Below are 19,078 nucleotides of genomic sequence, written 5' to 3'. Positions count from 1 at the left end.
TGTAGGGCTGAGTCTGTAGGGAGTGTCGGAGTCCCCGTCTGTGACGAGCTCTGGACGCTCACGGCCACCACTGACTGTCCTCTGCCCGCGTTGCCCTCACCATCTTTCTCTGGTCCCGCTTCGAGCCTGCTTCCTCTGGGAAACGCTTCCGGCCAGGCACCCTGGTCATGTCCACACACACCAAGCATTTACTTCCCACACTCATGATCCTGGGAGCGTTTTGCCTGGTCTCTCTCTGTCTTCTGCCCAAACTCCGCCTTAGACCTGAGCTCAGCCCAGGGCTCCTGGAAGGAAAACGGAATGAATTCAGCAAATGTCAGTCTTGGTACTAATGGTGCTTTTCTGGGATCAGTCCCAGGTTCTTTGTGGAATATTCCATGGTCTCCCTGTGATTTCAGGGGAAGTTTCTTGGTTCACTTGGTGTGAGTTTATTTACTTATTTATTACTATTTTTTCGTTGATTAGCAATTTGCTTGTGGAACATAATAGCAAATAAATATTTCATTTTAGATAAATAGATCAGGCTTTACAGGTTGTATGTGTCTTTTATACCACCAAGTCATCTTGGAAACAGTCAGATTTATAAATCAGTGTTTCTGAAGGGAAGACACTAGCTTGCCACAAAGAGCCCGTTGCCTTGAGGAGCTGGAGGCTTTGCCCCACCCACTCTTATTCTGAGCTTAATACTATAAAGTCTGTCTGTGGCTGTCCCCCACCCCAGAAAAGTCTCTTCCCCCAAGCTTTATCCTGCCTGAGTGTGGTCTAGCTCTCCCTGGATTCCACCCCTCTGACTTCCTTTGGGAGGGTTGTGCCCTTAATACTAATTGTTCGTTGCCAAATTGTTTATCCTTCATAAGTCTTTTCTGGAGTTGTCCTTCTTTCACAGTATCGTGTGTGTGTGTGTGTGTGTGTGTGTGTGTGTGTGTGTGTGTGCAGGTGCTCATGGGATCTAAATGTGTCAGATCCTCTGGAGCTGGATCACAGGTGGTTGCAAGCCTCTTCACATGGTGCTGGAAGCCAATCTAGAGAGCTCTGCAGGAGTAGTATGTGCCCTGAACCTCTGAGCCATCTCCCAGCCCTGAAGGATGCTATTTGTTCATTTTGTCTTCTTCTAAAGGAAAAATAAAAAGCTCAGGGAGTTCGAATGACTTGCTTGGGGCAAGTCGGTGGTCAGTGAGAGAGAGCGTGGAGTCCACGCTGCCTCCACACAGAGAGAGCGTGGAGCCCACGCTGCCTTCCTCACGTTTGTCTACTGTCTGCTCAGGCCCCGGCTGTGGGAGTCCCTGCTCTAGCATCTCAGGTCCCTCTCAGCTCTGCAAATCCTGGCTGCCTCAGCTCATGTCACGGTCATTCCCAGTGCTTCTCAACCTGTGGGTCACAACCTCCTCACAAGCCTTTATCTCCAAGAAATATTTACATCATGATTCATAACAATAGCAAAATTACAGTTATGAAGTAGCAGTGAAATAACTTTCTGGCTGGGGGTCGCCACAACAGAGGAACTGTGTTAAAGGGTCGCATGTCAGGAAGGCTGAGAACAAGGTCTATTGTAACCCAGTCAAGTGACTGACGCACGGGTCTCCCCTCCTGTCTCATAGCTGAGTTTTGGTTTTCATTTTTGGAGATTTTGGCTTCTTTAGTTCCTTATATACTGAGTTTCCATGTTTCTCCTTTGGTTTTTCAGGGTTCTGGCTGAGAAGTTATTCTGATAAACTTAGAAGGGTTGCAGCTATCAGGAAGGTTGAGAACCTCTGATTTAGGGTCTCATTCCTGAGCATGTCCCTTTGGCTTTTCCTGAATTCTTGCCACTTCTACCATTCCTTTTTTTACTATCCCATGATCCTGGAAACATGTGACACACACGCACATGCCCCCCCCCCCCAATCATATCTGTTCTGTCCACACGGATATGTACATGGTCTCGTGTATGTGTGTGCATATGTTGCATTCGTAGTTTTGTATACTAGGACACACATTGTGCATGCATGCATGTATGTGAACCCCATGCATGCACACATGTACATGTAATGCTCTCGTGTGTGGGTGTGTATATGTCTATGAGTATGTATGTGTACTCATGCCCACAAGCACACAGTGAATACAGTGTGCTCACATGTACATCTGAGCCCCCTCTCCTGGCCCCTTTGTTCCGCAGGATTTGGAACACAGTTATTATCCCTGCGCAGTCAAGATCCAAACGTGTCTGACAAGAGTCCCCCCTGGCTCTTTCTTCCATCATACTCTTTTTTCTGGGGGGACAGTGGCTGAAATTCTTTGTGACCAGTTCCCTCAAATTCAAGACGATTATCTTCAAAAGCTTCAAGCAAAGTTTGGGTGGGTGAAGAAGGAAGGAGACACACATATGAACCTTAGGATTGGCCTATTCTCTGTCAAGGACCTAGACCAAAGGTCCATTGGTATGCTCTCTGTGAACCCCACCGGACATACCCGCTTGGGTATCAGCTGCGGCCTCTGGCTCTTTCCTTCTGGAGCTGAGCACTTGGCAGAGATGGTCCAGGGACCTTTTGTTTGCCTACTTCCCTTGTCTGTCTGGTGACCTCATCTTGGCCGGACTCTCTCCTTGACAAAAGGCAGCTCAGGTGGGTCTCCTCATTGGTGCCTTGGTGTTGTTCTTTGTTCTGAAGACTTGGTCCCCTCCAGCACTGTCCCAGATCCCATCTTCGGAGCCACCTGGTAGCACAGCCTGCTCCATCCTCATCTCCCCCACTCTCCCAGGCCTTTTTAGTACAAAACGGTTTCATTTTTCTTTCCTTGTAAATATTTTTAACTGACACATACTTTTGCACGTTTATTGGGTACTGAGTGATGTTTTAATAGGTGTATACAATGTGTGATGGTCAAGCTAGGGTAATTAGCACATCATTTCAAACATCATTTCCTTGTGTGAGAAGAGCCCAAAGCCTATTTTCTACCTGCTTCGATCCACACTAGATTATCTTAACTTTCATCACCAGCCAGGCCGTAGAACCAGATCTGGCTTCTCTGGTTTCGTACCTGTATCTTCAACCTCTCTCTGCCCTCCCTCCCTGATTCCTCCCCAGATTCTTGCAAAGGCTGTCCTGCCTCCTCTTTAGAGGAAGTCACTTCTTTTGCCTCCCCAAATGGTTGGGAACATTCAATATTTATCTCCCCGCGTTTGGCTTATTTCAAATCTTTAGGTTACAGATCCAGAGGATAGAAGAAGTCCAGGGGCACCTGCATTGCCTGGCTGTCCATCACAGGCGGTGGACAAAATAACGTGGCACACATACACAACAGTCATAGAAAAGAGTGGCAGACCGTTGTTTGTGGCAGCATGGATGAGCTGCCGGACACAGTGTTACATGAAATAAACCTTGTTCCTCTTTGAAGCCCTGCAGCCTAGGAAAAGTGACTTTCACAAACCAACACTGAACCGCATGGTCTCCTTGCCATGAGGACACATTATTAATATTGTAAGATGGTGGGAAGATCTGCTCATTTCCCCTCCTCTGTGTTGGCCGTTGGCACCACTCTTCCCCCAGGGTCAGTGAACACCCGGGGGGGTGGGGGCTAGCATATTCCTAACCCTAGGAAGAGAAAAGCGTAAAGGCTCCTTGGAAAAGATCATTGACTTTGTAGAGAAACTGCACAGAAACTCCAGGCTCCCCATTCACCTTCCCTTTGTCTACTTACATATCTTGGGTAGCCATAACACCCTGTCTTAGTTGGCGATCTAGGACGAAGACATGGACATTGACTGAGGGCTGCAGTTGGCACTAAGTTTCATGGCTTCATGCATTTCTGTGAGCCCTGTAGATCTATGATGCCATGGATATAGCAGCACAGACCCACAAAGGCCGTTTACCAGCACCCCAGCACCTCCCATCCCTTCTTTCAGATACCCCAGCCTCTGAAATGAAATGACCTATCTCGTGTTTGCACAGAGCGCTTGGCCGTCTCTGGATTACTTGTAATGGCTAAACCAGTGCAAACACCACGTTAAGTTACACTGCCCGTCCACGACAAGGACAGCGTCTGGGTACCCTCCGCACAGGAAGTGTTTCTCCTTCCATATGTTTTCAGTCTGAGCATGGAGAACTCCTGGATCCAGAGGGCTTGCTGTGATCAGGAAAAAGCAACATTAGAAAGCTGGACATGAAGGCAGGGGTGGGCAGCTGAGGCAGGAGCATTGCCACAAGTTCAAGGTCAGACTGAGCTATGTAGCAAGACACTTCCCCTTCCTCAACCCTCATTTCACCTCATCTTAAAGCAAGCAAACAAACAAAACACGCCTTCCCCCAAATTTGGACACGGGAGACCACGGGGAAACAGTCTCCTTTCAAAGCAGGAAGTTGGAATAATGTCTGAGAGGTCCAATGCTCCTGCCACCTCAGCAGTCAAGATCACTTGGTACCCAGGGACTTCCTGTCCCCACCAATAGCCTTGGGACATCCTGGTCGTGAAGCTGGTTCCCGCTGGAATCATCTAGGAAGCTGAGCAAGAGTATTATGGCATGGCCGCTTGCTAGCTAGGTTTGTTCTCTCCGTTTTTCCTGGTGACTGGAGTCGAGCGCTTCAGAAGAATTGTGCGTAGGAAGGTAGTGGCTTTGAGCTGGTTTTATTCTCCTTTTACCAAATAATTATATTTTATACTTCCTCTTGGTTTTATAAACTTTCTTTGGTTTCTGTAGCTATTTTTTCTTTTATAGTGTTTCTTTTCTGTGCTTGCTCTAATCATTACTGTTTTTTTCTAGGCATTCATGGCCCCAGAATTGCTTGGCTTCGATTATTATTCTTATCAATTACTTTCTTTTTTCCCCCGACTCTTTAAGCTGCTTTTTTGTACAATATTTGTTCTGAACAATATTTTCCCCCTTTAATGCCTGACCGTGACTTCCTTTAGGCAGGGAGGCTTAATTTCACTTGAAGCAAACTGTGTCTTTGCCTTAGATTGAAATAGTGCCGTGCTGTGTAGTCCGTATTCACTGAGTCACACTTTGGCTGTTCCTGGCTCTCTGCTGTGTTTGTCTGGGTGTTGGAATTACCGTAAGTGCGTGAGTAAAAGTCAGGCTCGTATAAAGCTGTGGTTATCTCTGGGAAAGAAGCCGTCCTTTGCAGGGTCTCTCTGGAAATCCCTGTCACAGACCCAGCCTTCGCTGTAGAAGACACATCACACTTGATTTGCGTCACCGATGACACTGCGGGGCTCCAGCAGTCATCCTAGGACTATGGCAGAAGGGACGATGAAGACACTGGACACAGCTTCTGGAAGAATGGCTCCAGCTGTGATGGCTTAGGGACTACGCAACCCATTGAGTGGTTAATTTATGGGGATTTTAAATGGGTGCCTATGGTTTAGGGTTTCAAGCAGATATTAACATCCACAGATACGCATTTCCGCAGTGATAGCTAGTGCTGAGACTCAGTGTGAGAGTCCTGCAGAAGTGTGCAGGAACCCAGGACCGTACCCCAGCAGCAGAGGACAACCAGGTGTGCCATTGTAAATGTCTAGCTCAGGAAGGCTTAGCTCCCATGCGGTGACCCAAAGAGACTTTGGTTCTGACTTGTGGTAGTGACGCTGTTTCATGAGATGCAAGGTGTGCAGGTAATAATTCTAAAGTTATGGCTGGGTGTGGTGGTGCACACCTTGACTCCCAGAACTCGGGAAGCAGAGGCAGATGGATCTCATGAGTTCCAGGCTAGACGGGTCTATGTAGAGAGTTCTAGGCTAGCTAGAGCTACATGTTGAATTAAGTGGGTATTTGAATATATCATCTTTTGTTTTTGTGGTGTTGGGGCAGAAACCAAGGCTCCACGTAACCTTATAGTCTGATGTGACATTGCGACTTCAAAGCTGAATATTAGCCAGCGTGACTCGGTGGCCCCATCACAGTCCTGAAAGCTGATATCACGTGCTTCCAAAACCCTGATTCAAAGGGAGGTCTGCCTATTGGGAAAGCGGGTGGGGCTGCCTTACATTTAGGGTGACCTGATATTTGGGTACATGTGTTGTCTTTTCAAAGCAGTGTCCAGTGAGCCGTGCGTAGTTTCGCTTGAGCTGAAGATGTACGGACTTCTCCCCCAGTTACGTGTGCACTCAGAGGGCATTACAGATTTATATTCTCTAACTTGGTGTTACCACACCCCTCCTCCACATGCCGGGCCTCAAGGCTCCCGGCAGCCTTCTGGTCTTGAACTCACTGACCACCCTCCTCAGCTGACTTTCTGATTCTTCCCATTCTAACCCATCCTTGGTGGTTCTGAGGAAGCCATCTCCTGGCTCTCTCCTGCCCAGTCCTGCTGCAAATGGCTGGACCCCGCAGGGGCCTGTGCACACGGATTTGATTTGAATTTTGTTCCTCCTGTTTTTTACCCTGGACCTGGACAGTCCCATATCTCTCCTGAGCTTCATCTCCTACTCATGCTGAGTTGAGAATTGGTTACTGGCAAGCCACATCTTGCTTCAAGCTTGACTTGCATAGTATGGTTATTGTTATTTTACACTCAAGTTTGCTGCCGGTATTTAAAAACTGAGACCAAATCAAGACTTCCGGCTTTTCACAAAATGGGCAGGCTAGCAGCACGGGAACTGGGCTATAGGCAACCGTCCCTGTTGAGTGGGACATTGCTGCCCTGTTTGGTGATGCTCATCTATTCACGGACATTGCCGTAAGGTGTCAGCCGCCATTTTTGCTTCATTATGATTACACTGTTAAGTTACCCATAATAGACATAAGAAAAAGAGTATTTATTGTCTGATTTCTCTATTCCTATGAAGGAAAATTAAATCAGGACCAAACATAGTAGACGATGTATAAATATGTATATATAAACATTTATGGAAAAGTATTATTAAAAAGATTTTTAAAATTTTGTGTGTATGAGTGTTTTGCCTGCATGTATGAATTTACACTATGTGTGTACTCACAGAACCATAGGAGGCCAGGTCTTGGATCTCTTGGAACTAGAGTTATAACCAGCTGTGAACCACCATGTGGGTGCTGGGAACCAAACCCGGGTCCCTTGCAAAATCAGCAGGTGCTGTGACTTGCCGAGCCATCTCTCCAGCCCCTAGAAAAGTACTCTTCATTAATGTTCAGTGTATGTCTGAGTCAGTGTAAGATTCCAGCATTTGTGTGTTGACTGAGACGCTTCTGAGATGGCTCGTATATACACACATTCGTACAAATACACATTTTGCTTCAGAATGTTTAATTTTGTTTTGTAGTGGTAGGGATCGTGCCCATCAGCCAGTTACCACAGCTCCAGACCCCAAATGATCTCTTTGCTAATCTAGCTTCATTCTCTGTTAGTGACTGACTACCTGCAATGAGCAAGGGTTCCCTGGTACAGTGGAGAGAAAGGCAGGCCTGTTCCCTGCCTGGTAGGAGCTTACAGTCAGCTTGCACAGCGCTGAGTCTCCCACTCAGAGGGCTCTATTTGCTTTTCGTCTTCCGCCTGTCACCTCCATGCCAACGAGTGACGTCACCTACCATCCGAGGGGCATTCTTCATTCCATCTGCACCCCCAATTCCCTTTGCCATGTCAGGTTAGCATCCACTCAGGCATGGCACCAGGGATTAGGAGGCTGACATCTGTGAAATCCATTATTCCACCTGTGATAACATCTGTTTGCTAAATAGATTAAAATATTATCATCTGCCAACGTGCTGTGACATTTACAGGCTAAGCGTGGAGGCCCGTGGAGGCTGTGGAATGGATTTATTAAATCAACTTTCAAGTTTTATTTATTTTACTGATGTTGTTTTATTGATAAGAGGCAGGGGAGGGTGGACCATAGCATGTGTGGAGGTCAGAGGATAACTTGCAGGAACTGGTTCTCTTCCTCCACCATGTGGGTTCTGGGGGTTGAACTTGGTGGTCATGCCTGGTAGCGAGGGCCTTTGCTCGCTTAGCCCTCTTGACCGTGTTTTGTTTAAGTTCTTCCCCAGATCCATTGGTGGCTGTAGCTGGTGCTGTTCACAGTGTCACCACCCCGGCCCCAGAATCCGTAACTGTGATTCTCAGGCAGCACCTGTGTGAACATTTGTGTCCCTATGTTTACTTATTGATTTTTCTTTCTTTCTTTCTTTCTTTCTTTCTTTCTTTCTTTCTTCTCCTTTTTTTTTTTTAGATTTATTTATTATGTACAACACAGTGTTCAGCCTTCATGCCTGCAGGCCAGAAGAAGGCGCCAGATCTCATTACAGATTGTTGTGAGCCACCATGTGGTTGCTGGGAATTGAACTCAGGACCTTTGGAAGAGCAGTCAGTGCTCTTAACCTCTGAGCCATCTCTCCAGCCCCTTATTTATTTCTTGTTCTCAGTTATGTTTAATGTTCAGATTTGAGGTCCACTCTGGAAACTCCTCATCTCTTCTGCCCCATTTCACGCTGGATTTCCTGAAATCCTTCAGTTTTTTATACCCAGCGGTAACTAATTATGTCCCATTTTATAAATCTTTACTCCTTGGCCAGATTTCGGCAGAGAGGGTGAGGGTGGGTTCCAAGAGGTCCTCAAAGCTTTCACGTTCTCCAGGAACAAAATGTCACTCTGTCCTCCCGAATGTTTATCTGAAGTGTCTGGTTTTGTTTGTTTCAGAGACTTGAAGATAGAAAATTTGCTACTAGATGAAGACAACAACATCAAGCTGATTGGTATGGCTTTTCTTTTTTTTTTAAAGATTACCCCTTAAGTGTCGTGCTCCTGATTATTAACTTTGGAAGTTGTTAATGCTCTGTATCTGATCTGAAGTCAAGATTTCTATATTACCCCTTGTACTTCTAACATCTAATAATAGTTTTGAAAATTAATTTAACAGTTTATTTAGATAATAAATTTAAAGTAGTGTCATTTGATTGTAAAATGAATTTTATACTTTCAAGTAAATATTTGTTGGTCACATATTTCTTTGGACTTTGTAAACTTCTTATATGTGCCTGTGGTATATGTTTGGTGTATGCATGCACACACGTGTGCATGTATGTGCATGCATGTGCACATGGATCTGGAGGGCAGAGGTCAAGAGTCTTCCTCAGTCTCTTCCCACCTTATGTTTTGAGACAGGGTCTCACTGAACTCAGAGCTCACCCAGGTGGTTAGGCCGTGAGGCCAGGGGGCACCAGGGACCCTCCTGTCTCTGTGTCCTGAGCAGCAGAACTGCAGACATGTGCCACTGTGACCAGCTTTTCCCTTGGGTGCTCGGAACCCAAACTTGGGTCCCTTTGTAGACGATCCTCAACTTTTAAAGCATTGTATTTTTAAGTGTGAATTAGCAAGAAAATGTATTGTTAGTAGTAGAAAATAGTTTGGCTCAGCAACATTGCCCATAGCTTCTTCATATCTTATTACCCTTCTGTGTATCTGAGGATGCCCCAGGACAAGGAAGGGCGAGAATGGCTTTTCCTTTTCAGTAGAATCTCATGCAAACTTTGCAGCAGGCTGAATGCTGTGAAGAGAGGGGCCAGCAGGGGGATGGCTAGAACCTGGGTCCGCTGAAGGGAAGCTGCAGGACGTTAGAGGTTGTGACTTCCCCGTGGCTGTTCATGAAGAACTGGGTTATTTTTGCTGGTGATGCTCTAAGTGTGTGTAGTTGCTCTTGGCTGTCAAAGTCCACATCCAGGCATGAGGTAGCCAGCGCCAACTCTCATTTCTCCCTTTTCTTTCTTCTCCTACTTCACATGCGAGACAGACTGGCATCTGAGATCCCACTCAGCGAGGGATACGCTGCTCCTGGGCTGAGGGACTCCAGCCTGCTTTTCTGCACGATTGATTAGGCGTCCTGACAGGTGGTGATGGACTGGTTTACCTGTTAGTGGAAAATTAACAGTTCCGAGGAAAACAATCTTCCCCACCCAAAAAAGGCCCTTTAAGGACCTATTTTTAGCAGGTGATTTAGAGCAGACCAGTGATTTTCTTTTTGTTAAATTGCTTTGCTGTTTTCACCGTGAATGCCCTGAGAGCCAGACACAGAAGCCGTGAACAGAGGCCCTGCCGGAATGCCTGCAGAATGTCTTCTGGTCAAACTCTCTGGGATTTCTGGCTTTTAACAAAGGAGCCTCTTGGAGGGTAAGGGCTGGAGGGAGGGCGATTCCACCCATCCATGGCTAATGTGTGATTTGTTTATGGAAACTGTAGTGGTGGCAGTGACAGAGATGTTTTAACAGCAGAGACCCTGAGAGAACAACCTTGGTTCTGACGTCACAGTAAGAGCGCCAAGAATTCCCGTCCATCTTGTTGATAAGGCCCCCTCCAGCAGAGCGCCCGGCCTGTGGAGAGGTTCCAGGTCCTCCCAGGGCACTGTCCACACTGCAATTTCCTCACTCCTTCATCTCGGTGCCTTTTCTTTCTGTCAGGCTGTAGCCCTAGGTGACCCCTTACAAATCTGTCCTGTCGTACAGCAGCACTGCAGAAGACAGACCTCTCTGTTGACGAGGAATTCCCTCAGAGGAACCTATCATGGTGATGCTAGGCCAGCGATCTCATGGCTGCTGTATTCACAGTGCTGAGGGTTTCTCATTGAAATAGCAGGTGCTTTTAGAAGTAGCCAGAGATTGGCTGAGTAATAAACTCTCTTAGAGGAAACTCACACAGACACCATGACCACAGCAACTCTTATAAAGTAAAACCCACGCATATTTCAGAGGTTTAGTCCATTATCATCGTGGTGGGAGGCATGACAGTGTGCAGGCAGACATGATGCTGGAGAAGGAGCTGAGAGTTCTTACATCTTGACTCATAGGCAACAGGAAGTGGTCCGAGACACTGGGCGTGGCTTGAGCATATATGAGACCTCAAAGCCCGCCTCCACAGCAACTCATTTCCTCTAAGATCACACCTACTCCAACAAAGCCTCACCTCCTAACAGTGCAACTCCCTTTGGGGGTCATTTTCTTTCAAATCACTCTAGGCAGGCTGAAGAGAGGGCATACCTAAACTAGAGCCTGGAATTCTCTTCTCAATGAGTATGATGATTGCTTTTGGGAGGTCAGGAATCTCTCTCTTCACTTTTTTGGGTTCTCACCTCCTGGCTGGTAACCATGGGAATAACACCCAGCCAGGTATTTCAAGTCAAGTCTGTAAAAAGACAAATTACATCTAGTTGTTCAGACCAGATTTGCCTTTGAGAGTCTCGCAGTCCTGACCATAAATCGTTGAGAATACCCTGGCCTGCTCTGCGTGCATGTTGCGTTTATAGCAAAGGAAAGAAATGGCGTACAGGAAACAAGCAGGAGCGAGGCAGAGTGAAGCTGACCCACCCAAGACTCCCTTCCTGTGGTAAGAGGAGTTGCAGTTCATTTACTTGTCACAGTAGGTCATAGTTCACTATGCAGGGAGGTGTCTTCCATCCAAGCTCAAACTACACAGTGACATCTTTGGCCAAATTGAACTGGGCAGTAAAAGATGGGCCAAGCCTGCTGGGAAAAGACCTGGTGTCAAAAGCCAGGATAGACAATTGTGAGGAGGGAAGCTCTGGTTACTGGGTTTTTCTTAGTCTCTTCCTTCTGTCACCTCCCAGTTCATTCATGACTTAAATGATACTATAAATGAAAGTCACATCGTCCTAGCCTAGAAGGTCGCCAGTTCTTATATTTAGCCTGCTTCCCTCAAGGGGAAGTGTCTGTGGCTTTCTAGCCCCTGGGATGGCAGTGTGGATCAAAGGTCTTTCCTAACCCTTATTATTACGATGTTAACTTGAAAGCCCTTTGAACCTCTTCCCTTCAAAGGATTTACTTAGGTGTTTTTTCAAAGAGGATTATAGCTATTATCATTTCTTCTTAATAGTTTCCCTGTTTTTGAAATCATTTGGTTTAAATAAACTTGCTTCAGCCATGTTTCAAATTAGCTAGAATTATCAAGAGTAAGATTTTTGATTCAATCATATATTTTTCTTCTTAGAAGAAGAAAGAAAGAAAAGAGAGAGAAGGCAGCCGAATGTTTGCAGGATGTCCCCCCACCAGGGGGGATAACTCCAGCTTAGATGAGCTGTGAATATTCTCTGGGGCCTTCTTTTGAGATTTCATTTTTGCAGCTCTCAGAAAATTGAGTGATAATTAGCTTATGTATTTACCAAATCTAATTGAGGCCGACCTATCTGACATTACTGGGAGGCAAATTTCTCTCTGGTTTCACCATTCTAATTATAGGCATACGTGTAAAATTTTAATAACCATAATTATGAATGTGAAATATTCTGCCGTTTATTTCTCTACAATGTCTTTAAAATCAAGTCTTCTTGGCTAGATGAAGAGAACTTTAAATGCAGGTTCTGCCCTGCCGCTTCCCAAATCCTGAACTAATTTATCTTCTTGGAAAACTCTTGAGATAAGGCCAGGCTCTGTTTCCTAACTTGCCCGGGACAGTGGACAGTGCTCTGGCCTTTTATCTGATAGATCTGATAGATCAGATAAGGGGGAAGGGAGGAGGTGCCCTAAAAGACTCCGCCCTTTCCTTTAACAGAGCCCCCGTTGACCCGAGGAATGGTAGCTTTGCCTTTAATCTTGGAAATTCAGAGACACATTTTTCTGGAACCACTGTGTGTTTGGGCTTCTAACAAGACAACTTTTCTTAAAACTTTGACTCCCGGCAGCACTGCCACTCCCTGGGACGAGCTCCGGACTGCACAGCAGGGGTTCTTAAGCCAAGAGGCATGGGTTCCTCTGGCTAGTGCTCCCGCCCCCCCAGCTCGTGCGCTGCAGTATCTACTGGGGTCTGGGAACAGGGCCCCTCACCTTCATTGCAACAGATACTCTCTCAGATGGGAGGCTAGCCATCCTCTGTGTTCAGACAGGCTTTTTTTCCCTAGTGTTTTCTTGTGGTACCTAGTTGAGCAAACTGGACCAAAGGGGAAGAGAATGGTCAGGTGGAGGTAAACGTGAGGGGGCAGGAGGAGGGGGACAAGTGGAAACAATCCAATCAAAGACAAAAGAAGAGAAAGGTTGGTGTTGAAGCAACTTTTCTGGTGGCTCTTCGGCTAGATCCCTGAGGGCTCTGTATTCTTCAGAGCCTGAAAGAGCCCATGGGGTTCTCTTTGAACAAGCTGTTCAGTTATACAGCCCACTGCCATAAGTGTTAGGGAGCTCTTGGGCGTCGTCATCGCGACCCAAGGTGTGCAGGTGGCGTCACAGCCTCCCGGTTTTCTCCTGGGCCGTTTGTCGTTTCTCTTCCCTATGGCTTTTGTGGTGGGTGTGCACTTGCAGATGGAGCCAAGCGAGAGCCAAGCAAAAGGCAGTCATGAGAGGAGACAGAAACGGCGCCAATGCAGAAAGTACGGGGTGTGGTCGCAGCCTCCTCAGAGCCAATCTCTGACCTGCCCTGAAACTTGGGAGTCTTATGCCTATGGGTTCGGAGCTCAGCATTTGCAATGGAGTTCAAAGGATGGCCCAGGATCTCAGCCCTTCAGTCCGAGATCAACAAAGATTGAAGAAGATACTAGGGGAGGGAAGAGCACTAACAGCTCCCTAATTACCCTCTAGATGCAGTATCTTTAGATCAAAAGTGAAGCCTTCACAAAACTCCTAATAGACCCAGAGTAGCTGTGAGGCCCATCCGGGCTTTCCTGCAGGCCTCCCAGATGCCTTCCCATCTTAGAACAAAGCAACGCCATGAGGTCACTTAGTCTAGTTGGCATCGCTAGCCTGCTGCATGTTCTTTCTCCAGCCAACACGCAGGGCTGTTTAAACAGTCCTCCCCCGCCCACCCCCAAATTACAGTATACCTCTGGAAGGAATTTCTCAGAGACTTTGATGAAAGAAACTGAGCTGAAGAAGGCAGCCGTAAGTGGCCAGAGATGCAGACGGCCAGCCGCAGACAATCAGTCACCGTTCGGGTTCTCCCCAACGGCCACCAGGCAGCCAGGATCTCAGCATGCTCTCCGTTCCTGCCTCAGTCCTAGAAAGCTAACAGTCTCTCTTCACCCCAGATGACTCATTTACAAGGCTCGATAGAAATATGTTTTGGCTCCTCACCCTGTTAGGTCTAGCCGGATTGTGCAGCGAGGGCTGATGTAAGATGTTCCACCGAAGCAAGGGAGCCACCACCCGGCACGCCTTTGTCTTGAGAAGTCTAGCAGGGGTTATGGTTTGCAGCTGGTGGGTTTCCTGTTGGATGCTAAATTATGTGTTAGCCTGAGAGAATGTTTCCTTTTCTGCTTTTTTTCCCCTTCTTCTTCCCTCCTCGTTTTAGCAATTTTCTAATTCAGAGTTCGTGTTTGTCTTCTCGTCTCTGCAGATTTTGGTCTGAGCAACTGTGCGGGGATCCTGGGTTACTCGGACCCATTCAGCACACAGTGCGGCAGCCCTGCCTACGCTGCTCCGGAACTGCTCGCCAGGAAGAAATACGGCCCCAAAATTGATGTCTGGTCAATGTGAGTTTTCCAGCTTGTAAAAGTCAGTGTTGCATCCTAAGGTCACTCACTATCTGATGAGAATGTACCTACTGTGCTGGGGTCTCATCAATGATTCTCGGAGCCCACCCTTCTTTTTTCTTTCCAGACTTTTCTTCATAAACTTTCAAAATGGCATTTACAAACATTTCACTGGGGAGTTGGGAAAAGCGCAAAGTCTAGCCTTCACAGACTTCCACTGGTGTTCCGTGAACCACTCAGGTTGTATGTAAACCTTTTCATAAAGCCAGATCTGAAATTACAGCTACCCAAGAGGCCAAGGCAGGAGGATCGCAAGTTCAAGGCTGAGTTTAAGGTCCCATGGGCAACTGAGTGAGACTCTGTCTCTGTATCACAAGGAGAGAGTGGATGGAAAGGCAGCTAGTGCTGAAAACCTGGCTTAGTGTATGGTAGGTTCTAGGTTTAATCACCTGTGCCACGAAACTAAACCAAACCAACAAATGTGCTCATGTACACACACACACCCCAAGCCAAACCAAAAACACAGGCCTATGGATATACATACACAGATACACATCACCTACACACACCACACAAACACACACACTACAAACTACACACACATGCCAAACCAAACAAACACATGTGTACTTGCAGTACATGTGTACATATACCACATATATACACCATATGAACAGACAGACAACACATACACACACACACACACACACACACACACACGCCCCACATCCTCACTAAAACAAAATCAGACAAACTGACCCCACCGTAGTCCCTAAGCATGAGCTTTAAGTCCATCTGCTGCGGCCTACCTCGCCCACCTCTTTGCACAGCCTGGTTCCGCACCGCCAGTTTGGCTTCTCTCCCATCTTCCCACCTGTCTTTCCTTCGCCGGGATGCTGTTCTGGCTCTTCATCCAATCTCAGTTCCGGCTTTCCTCCAGCAGACCCTTTGTGGACTCGCCGTGTTCCCTGCCCAGGGCCCCTCATCTTTAATTCCCCTGTATGTTTGCTGCCCTTGTTCACTCTCCCATTTGTGAGCCCCTTCACTGTCTCCTCCAGACTCTTCACAGTCTTGGAACAGCTGGGGAATTCATTAACACGCCATGGAAGAAATGAAAGACTGTGGAAGCCCCAGATGCCAAGGCACATTTCAAGGGTGTTGTGTCCTGTGGTGACGGGGAGGTGACCAAAGGGAAGGTGGAGTCAGGGAGCAGATGGCAGTTTGCTCCTTGGGGTCAGGCTCTTAAGGGGATGGACATGGCCCCAGGTGTGACCACACGAGCTGAAGCCCGAATCTCCTGCGCGTAGCAGGTGTGTAGAGGAGGGCACAGGTCCAGGCTCCTCTGCCGCCTTGTGCTAACTCTGACACAGAGTGAGTCGGTTGTCCACATGGAGATGAAAGCCCAGGCCAAGCAAGGCTGGGTTTTGTTCTTGGCCTTTTTGCCAAGTTGCTCGGTCAGGGGAAGGAATTCATATTTAGCAACCGCTGACACCCTATCTCTCAGTTCTATGACTAAGATAAAGGGCCATGCTCCTCAGGGAAGCTTCTTCCCCCCTATTCCCATGGCCGCCAGCTCTCTGTCTGTCTAGAAGCGAGGACTCTGTGTCTGTCTGGAAGTGATGGTGACAGGTGACACTGGAGAAGAGGAGGGGAGATGGTGTCCCGCCACAATGCCTGATGCGTCAGAAGCCTTGTCTGCTGCCAGTGATCAGTGACCACTCATCCAGCACGGACAGGTCCCTCCTGGCATTCCTTGGCGTTTCTGTGTTCGTGTTCACTTGGTGAAATTATTCTCCCCAAGAAGATAATGCACAGCTGCAGTTGCTCAGAAAATCTCTACAGCTTCGTGGTGAGCAGACACGGGAGCAGGGCATGGAAGGTGTAGAGTTCATTCGTGCCAGAAGAGTCCCCGGAGCAAGATGGCAAGCCGCAGCACCCAAGACCCAATGAGTACTTTCATGTCTCCTTTACTTGTGCCTCAGTGGGCAGAGCCAATTGCATGGCTCAACCTTGAGCCGGGAGAGACCTTCTCTCCTGCTTGCTGGGTATAGCCAGCGTCTGTGACTCACTTGCCTTCTTCTGTGACCAAGTTGTGTCACCCAGTCCCCACTTAACCTTCCGAAGCCCCAATGCCCCCAGTTGAGGTATTTAGTGATGGCACGTTTGGGATGTATTACTTTCAGATGTAGTGAAGAAGGCGGAGTCCATGCTGCTATGGGTGTCCTTCTAAGAGGCCGTGTGAGGTCATAGGACAAGGAGGGAAGGAGGGAGGCTCTCTCCTGAACCCAACTGTTGTGTGATCTTGATCTTAGACTTTCAGCCCCAGAACTGTGAGACAGTATCTATTGTTTGAGTTCCCCGTTCTGTGGTAGTTTGTTACGGTAGCCTGTGTGGGCCAGCTTTTCATTGCTATAACCGAATACCGGAGATGACGCGCACATGAAGAGTGATAGTTTATTTTGGCGAGTACCTCTGAAGTTTTCAGTCTGTGATGGATTGACCTCATTGACTGGGGCCTGTGTTGAGGTGCAGCACTGGGGATGGAGCCTGTGACAGGGCAGAACTGCTGGGGTTACACACCAGGGGCAAAGAGAAAGTCCAAGTTCCCTTTCAGAGCATGTACTAGCTGCTTAAGGATTTCCGCTAGACCCACTCCTAAAGACCCCACGTCTACTCCTAATGCCTGTCTGGGAATCAGGCCTTCGAAAGCACACGAACCTCTGGTGGAGACTTGCCCAACCCACAGCGTAGACCAGGCTGATGAAGACACATACCTGCCTACAAGCCCCCTATAAAAAGATGCAGTGTCAGTCAGCCTGGAGGCAGACACACAGCTGGATGAAACTGAGAAAGCGGTGTGGGGGCGAGGGGCTTTAACCTGCTCTTGAGAGCTGAGTGAAGCTGGCCAGGTAGGGGAGGGGGGACGGCTCCAGGCCGTGTACGGCTCAGGCACTGCTGGCATCTGAATACTGCCGGCTCTGCAGGTCCTGGCGAGAGCACGAAACTTCAGAGCCTTCGTTAGAAGATGGATTTTCCACTACCTTGGAGTCCTCTGTCTGGGGGAGGGATTAGGTTTCTGTGTGGTACCCACGGCTTTGTTGACAGAATTGGGAAATAGAAAACCCAAAGAGAATTTAATTCAACACTGCTTAAGATGAGACTGGAAATGGAGCCACTGGCGCCCTGCTCTAATACCGTCATTACAAAACGCCTCTTTTTGTTTTTAATTGCTGCGAAACAGCATAGTAAGGAATTGACTTCTAAAATCAAAAGCAAATATCCCTCTCCAGAGGATTTTGCGCCTGCTGGATGGCAGGCACCAACTCCGAAGCTTCTGAGGCTGGTGAAGAAGAAACCAGCCTGTTGCATAGGAAGGCTTGGAGAATGCTTGAGACAGCTGGAGCATCCTTCTGATAATGTGAGCATTAGCTGTGCAAAAGGGGATGGGGTCCTGGGGCGCTCCTCCTTGTCAGTGGTGTCACGTTCAGGACCATTTAAATCATCCTTAAAACCATGTTTACCTTTCTCCTTCACTTCACTCAGAGGTCTTATTTGCTCACACATGTGCGCGCACACACACACACACACACAAACACACACACATTCATTCTCTCCCCCCTCCACCCCTTCCCCTTCTCTTCAGCGAACTTTGAGATTTTAGACACGAAACTGTAATGGTCACTCTAGTAATCAAACATTTATTATTGCTTCTTGCCTTTTCCTCCGAGTGGCATGTATTATGATTTGAAAATAGTGTTAATGCAGACATCTTTTTAATTGAAGAGAATTTAACTTCAAGACTATTACAACACTTGCTCGAGAACCTCAGCGAACCTTTAAGGGTTAGAATGGACAGCAAGAGTCTTGTCCCCCAGGAGATGGAGGAAGCTCCATTCTCACAGCACAGTGGTTTGTCCTGGTGGCTGTGCAGTCTCGGGACCTAGTGCAGAGTCGTGCACAGACATGGTGCCCCGCCAGCCCCATGACCCCAAGCTTCCTGAACCCTTCTTTCGATGAATTCATGGGAGGGACCTGTCTTTTCCGAATTCCTTTGGGTAGATAAGTTGGGCAAGGGGTACCATGTTGTTCCAGCTCATCTGTCTCTACAGAACACGGTGTTCAGGAAGAGAATGACAAAACTGGGCTGTCATTTACAGAATGACACCAGATGCTCTCCCCTGCAGGCAGGGGTCACAGACAGAAGGATTTTCTTTGTATTCATGATAAAAGCTGATGAGGAAGGTGCAAGGAGAACTGTGTTCATTTGGGGAAGCTGAAGCCTTTTGACTTTTGAAAGAGAAATTCCGTGCTGGCTGGGCGTGGCATACTTGCCCCCAATCCCAGTGTTCAGGAGTCAGGGGCCGGAGGCATTTGAGGCTATCCTGGGCTACATAGTGAAACCTCATTTCAAAGACGAAGCCTCCTTCAACTGGTATTTCCCTGCTTTTGTAGCTAGCACATTTATTGAAATAGAGCAGGGAAGGGAAAGGAACAAACACCTTGAAATCCACCAGACTTATTTTCCTGCCAAACGCAGACCATTTAACGGAAGAGGGCTGAGACGGGGGCTTTTTCAGATGGATGCAGGATTCCTCCTTTCCTATCAGGACTTCTTCTGGGAGTTGTTGCTGAAAATTGATGCAGAAAGACACATGTAATCTTCTGGTGGAGGGTTAAGTTTAGATTCTTCAAGGTAGTTCCTTTTTTGTAGAACCATGAAGAACCAAGGTGT

General features: G+C 47.5%; 1 protein-coding gene across 2 annotated transcripts in view; it reads left to right on the top strand.

Moving 5' to 3' along the window:
• Hunk (hormonally up-regulated Neu-associated kinase) overlaps positions 1–19,078 on the top strand; it is a 111,997-nt gene that overhangs the window by 52,927 nt on the left and 39,992 nt on the right. For both annotated transcript variants that reach the window (XM_041673455.1, XM_041673454.1), the window contains exons 3-4: positions 8,583–8,638; positions 14,211–14,346. In XM_041673455.1, coding sequence (XP_041529389.1) covers positions 8,583–8,638; positions 14,211–14,346 — 192 coding nt within the window. The remainder of the gene's footprint in view (positions 1–8,582; positions 8,639–14,210; positions 14,347–19,078) is intronic.

This window comes from Microtus oregoni, unplaced genomic scaffold, assembly GCF_018167655.1.
Source record: "Microtus oregoni isolate MIOR12 unplaced genomic scaffold, Mior012 000023F_ref0000262, whole genome shotgun sequence".
Lineage (NCBI taxonomy): Eukaryota > Metazoa > Chordata > Mammalia > Rodentia > Cricetidae > Microtus > Microtus oregoni.
The sequence above is the reverse complement of the archived record's forward strand: the minus strand, read 5'-3'. Positions and strand labels throughout refer to the sequence as shown.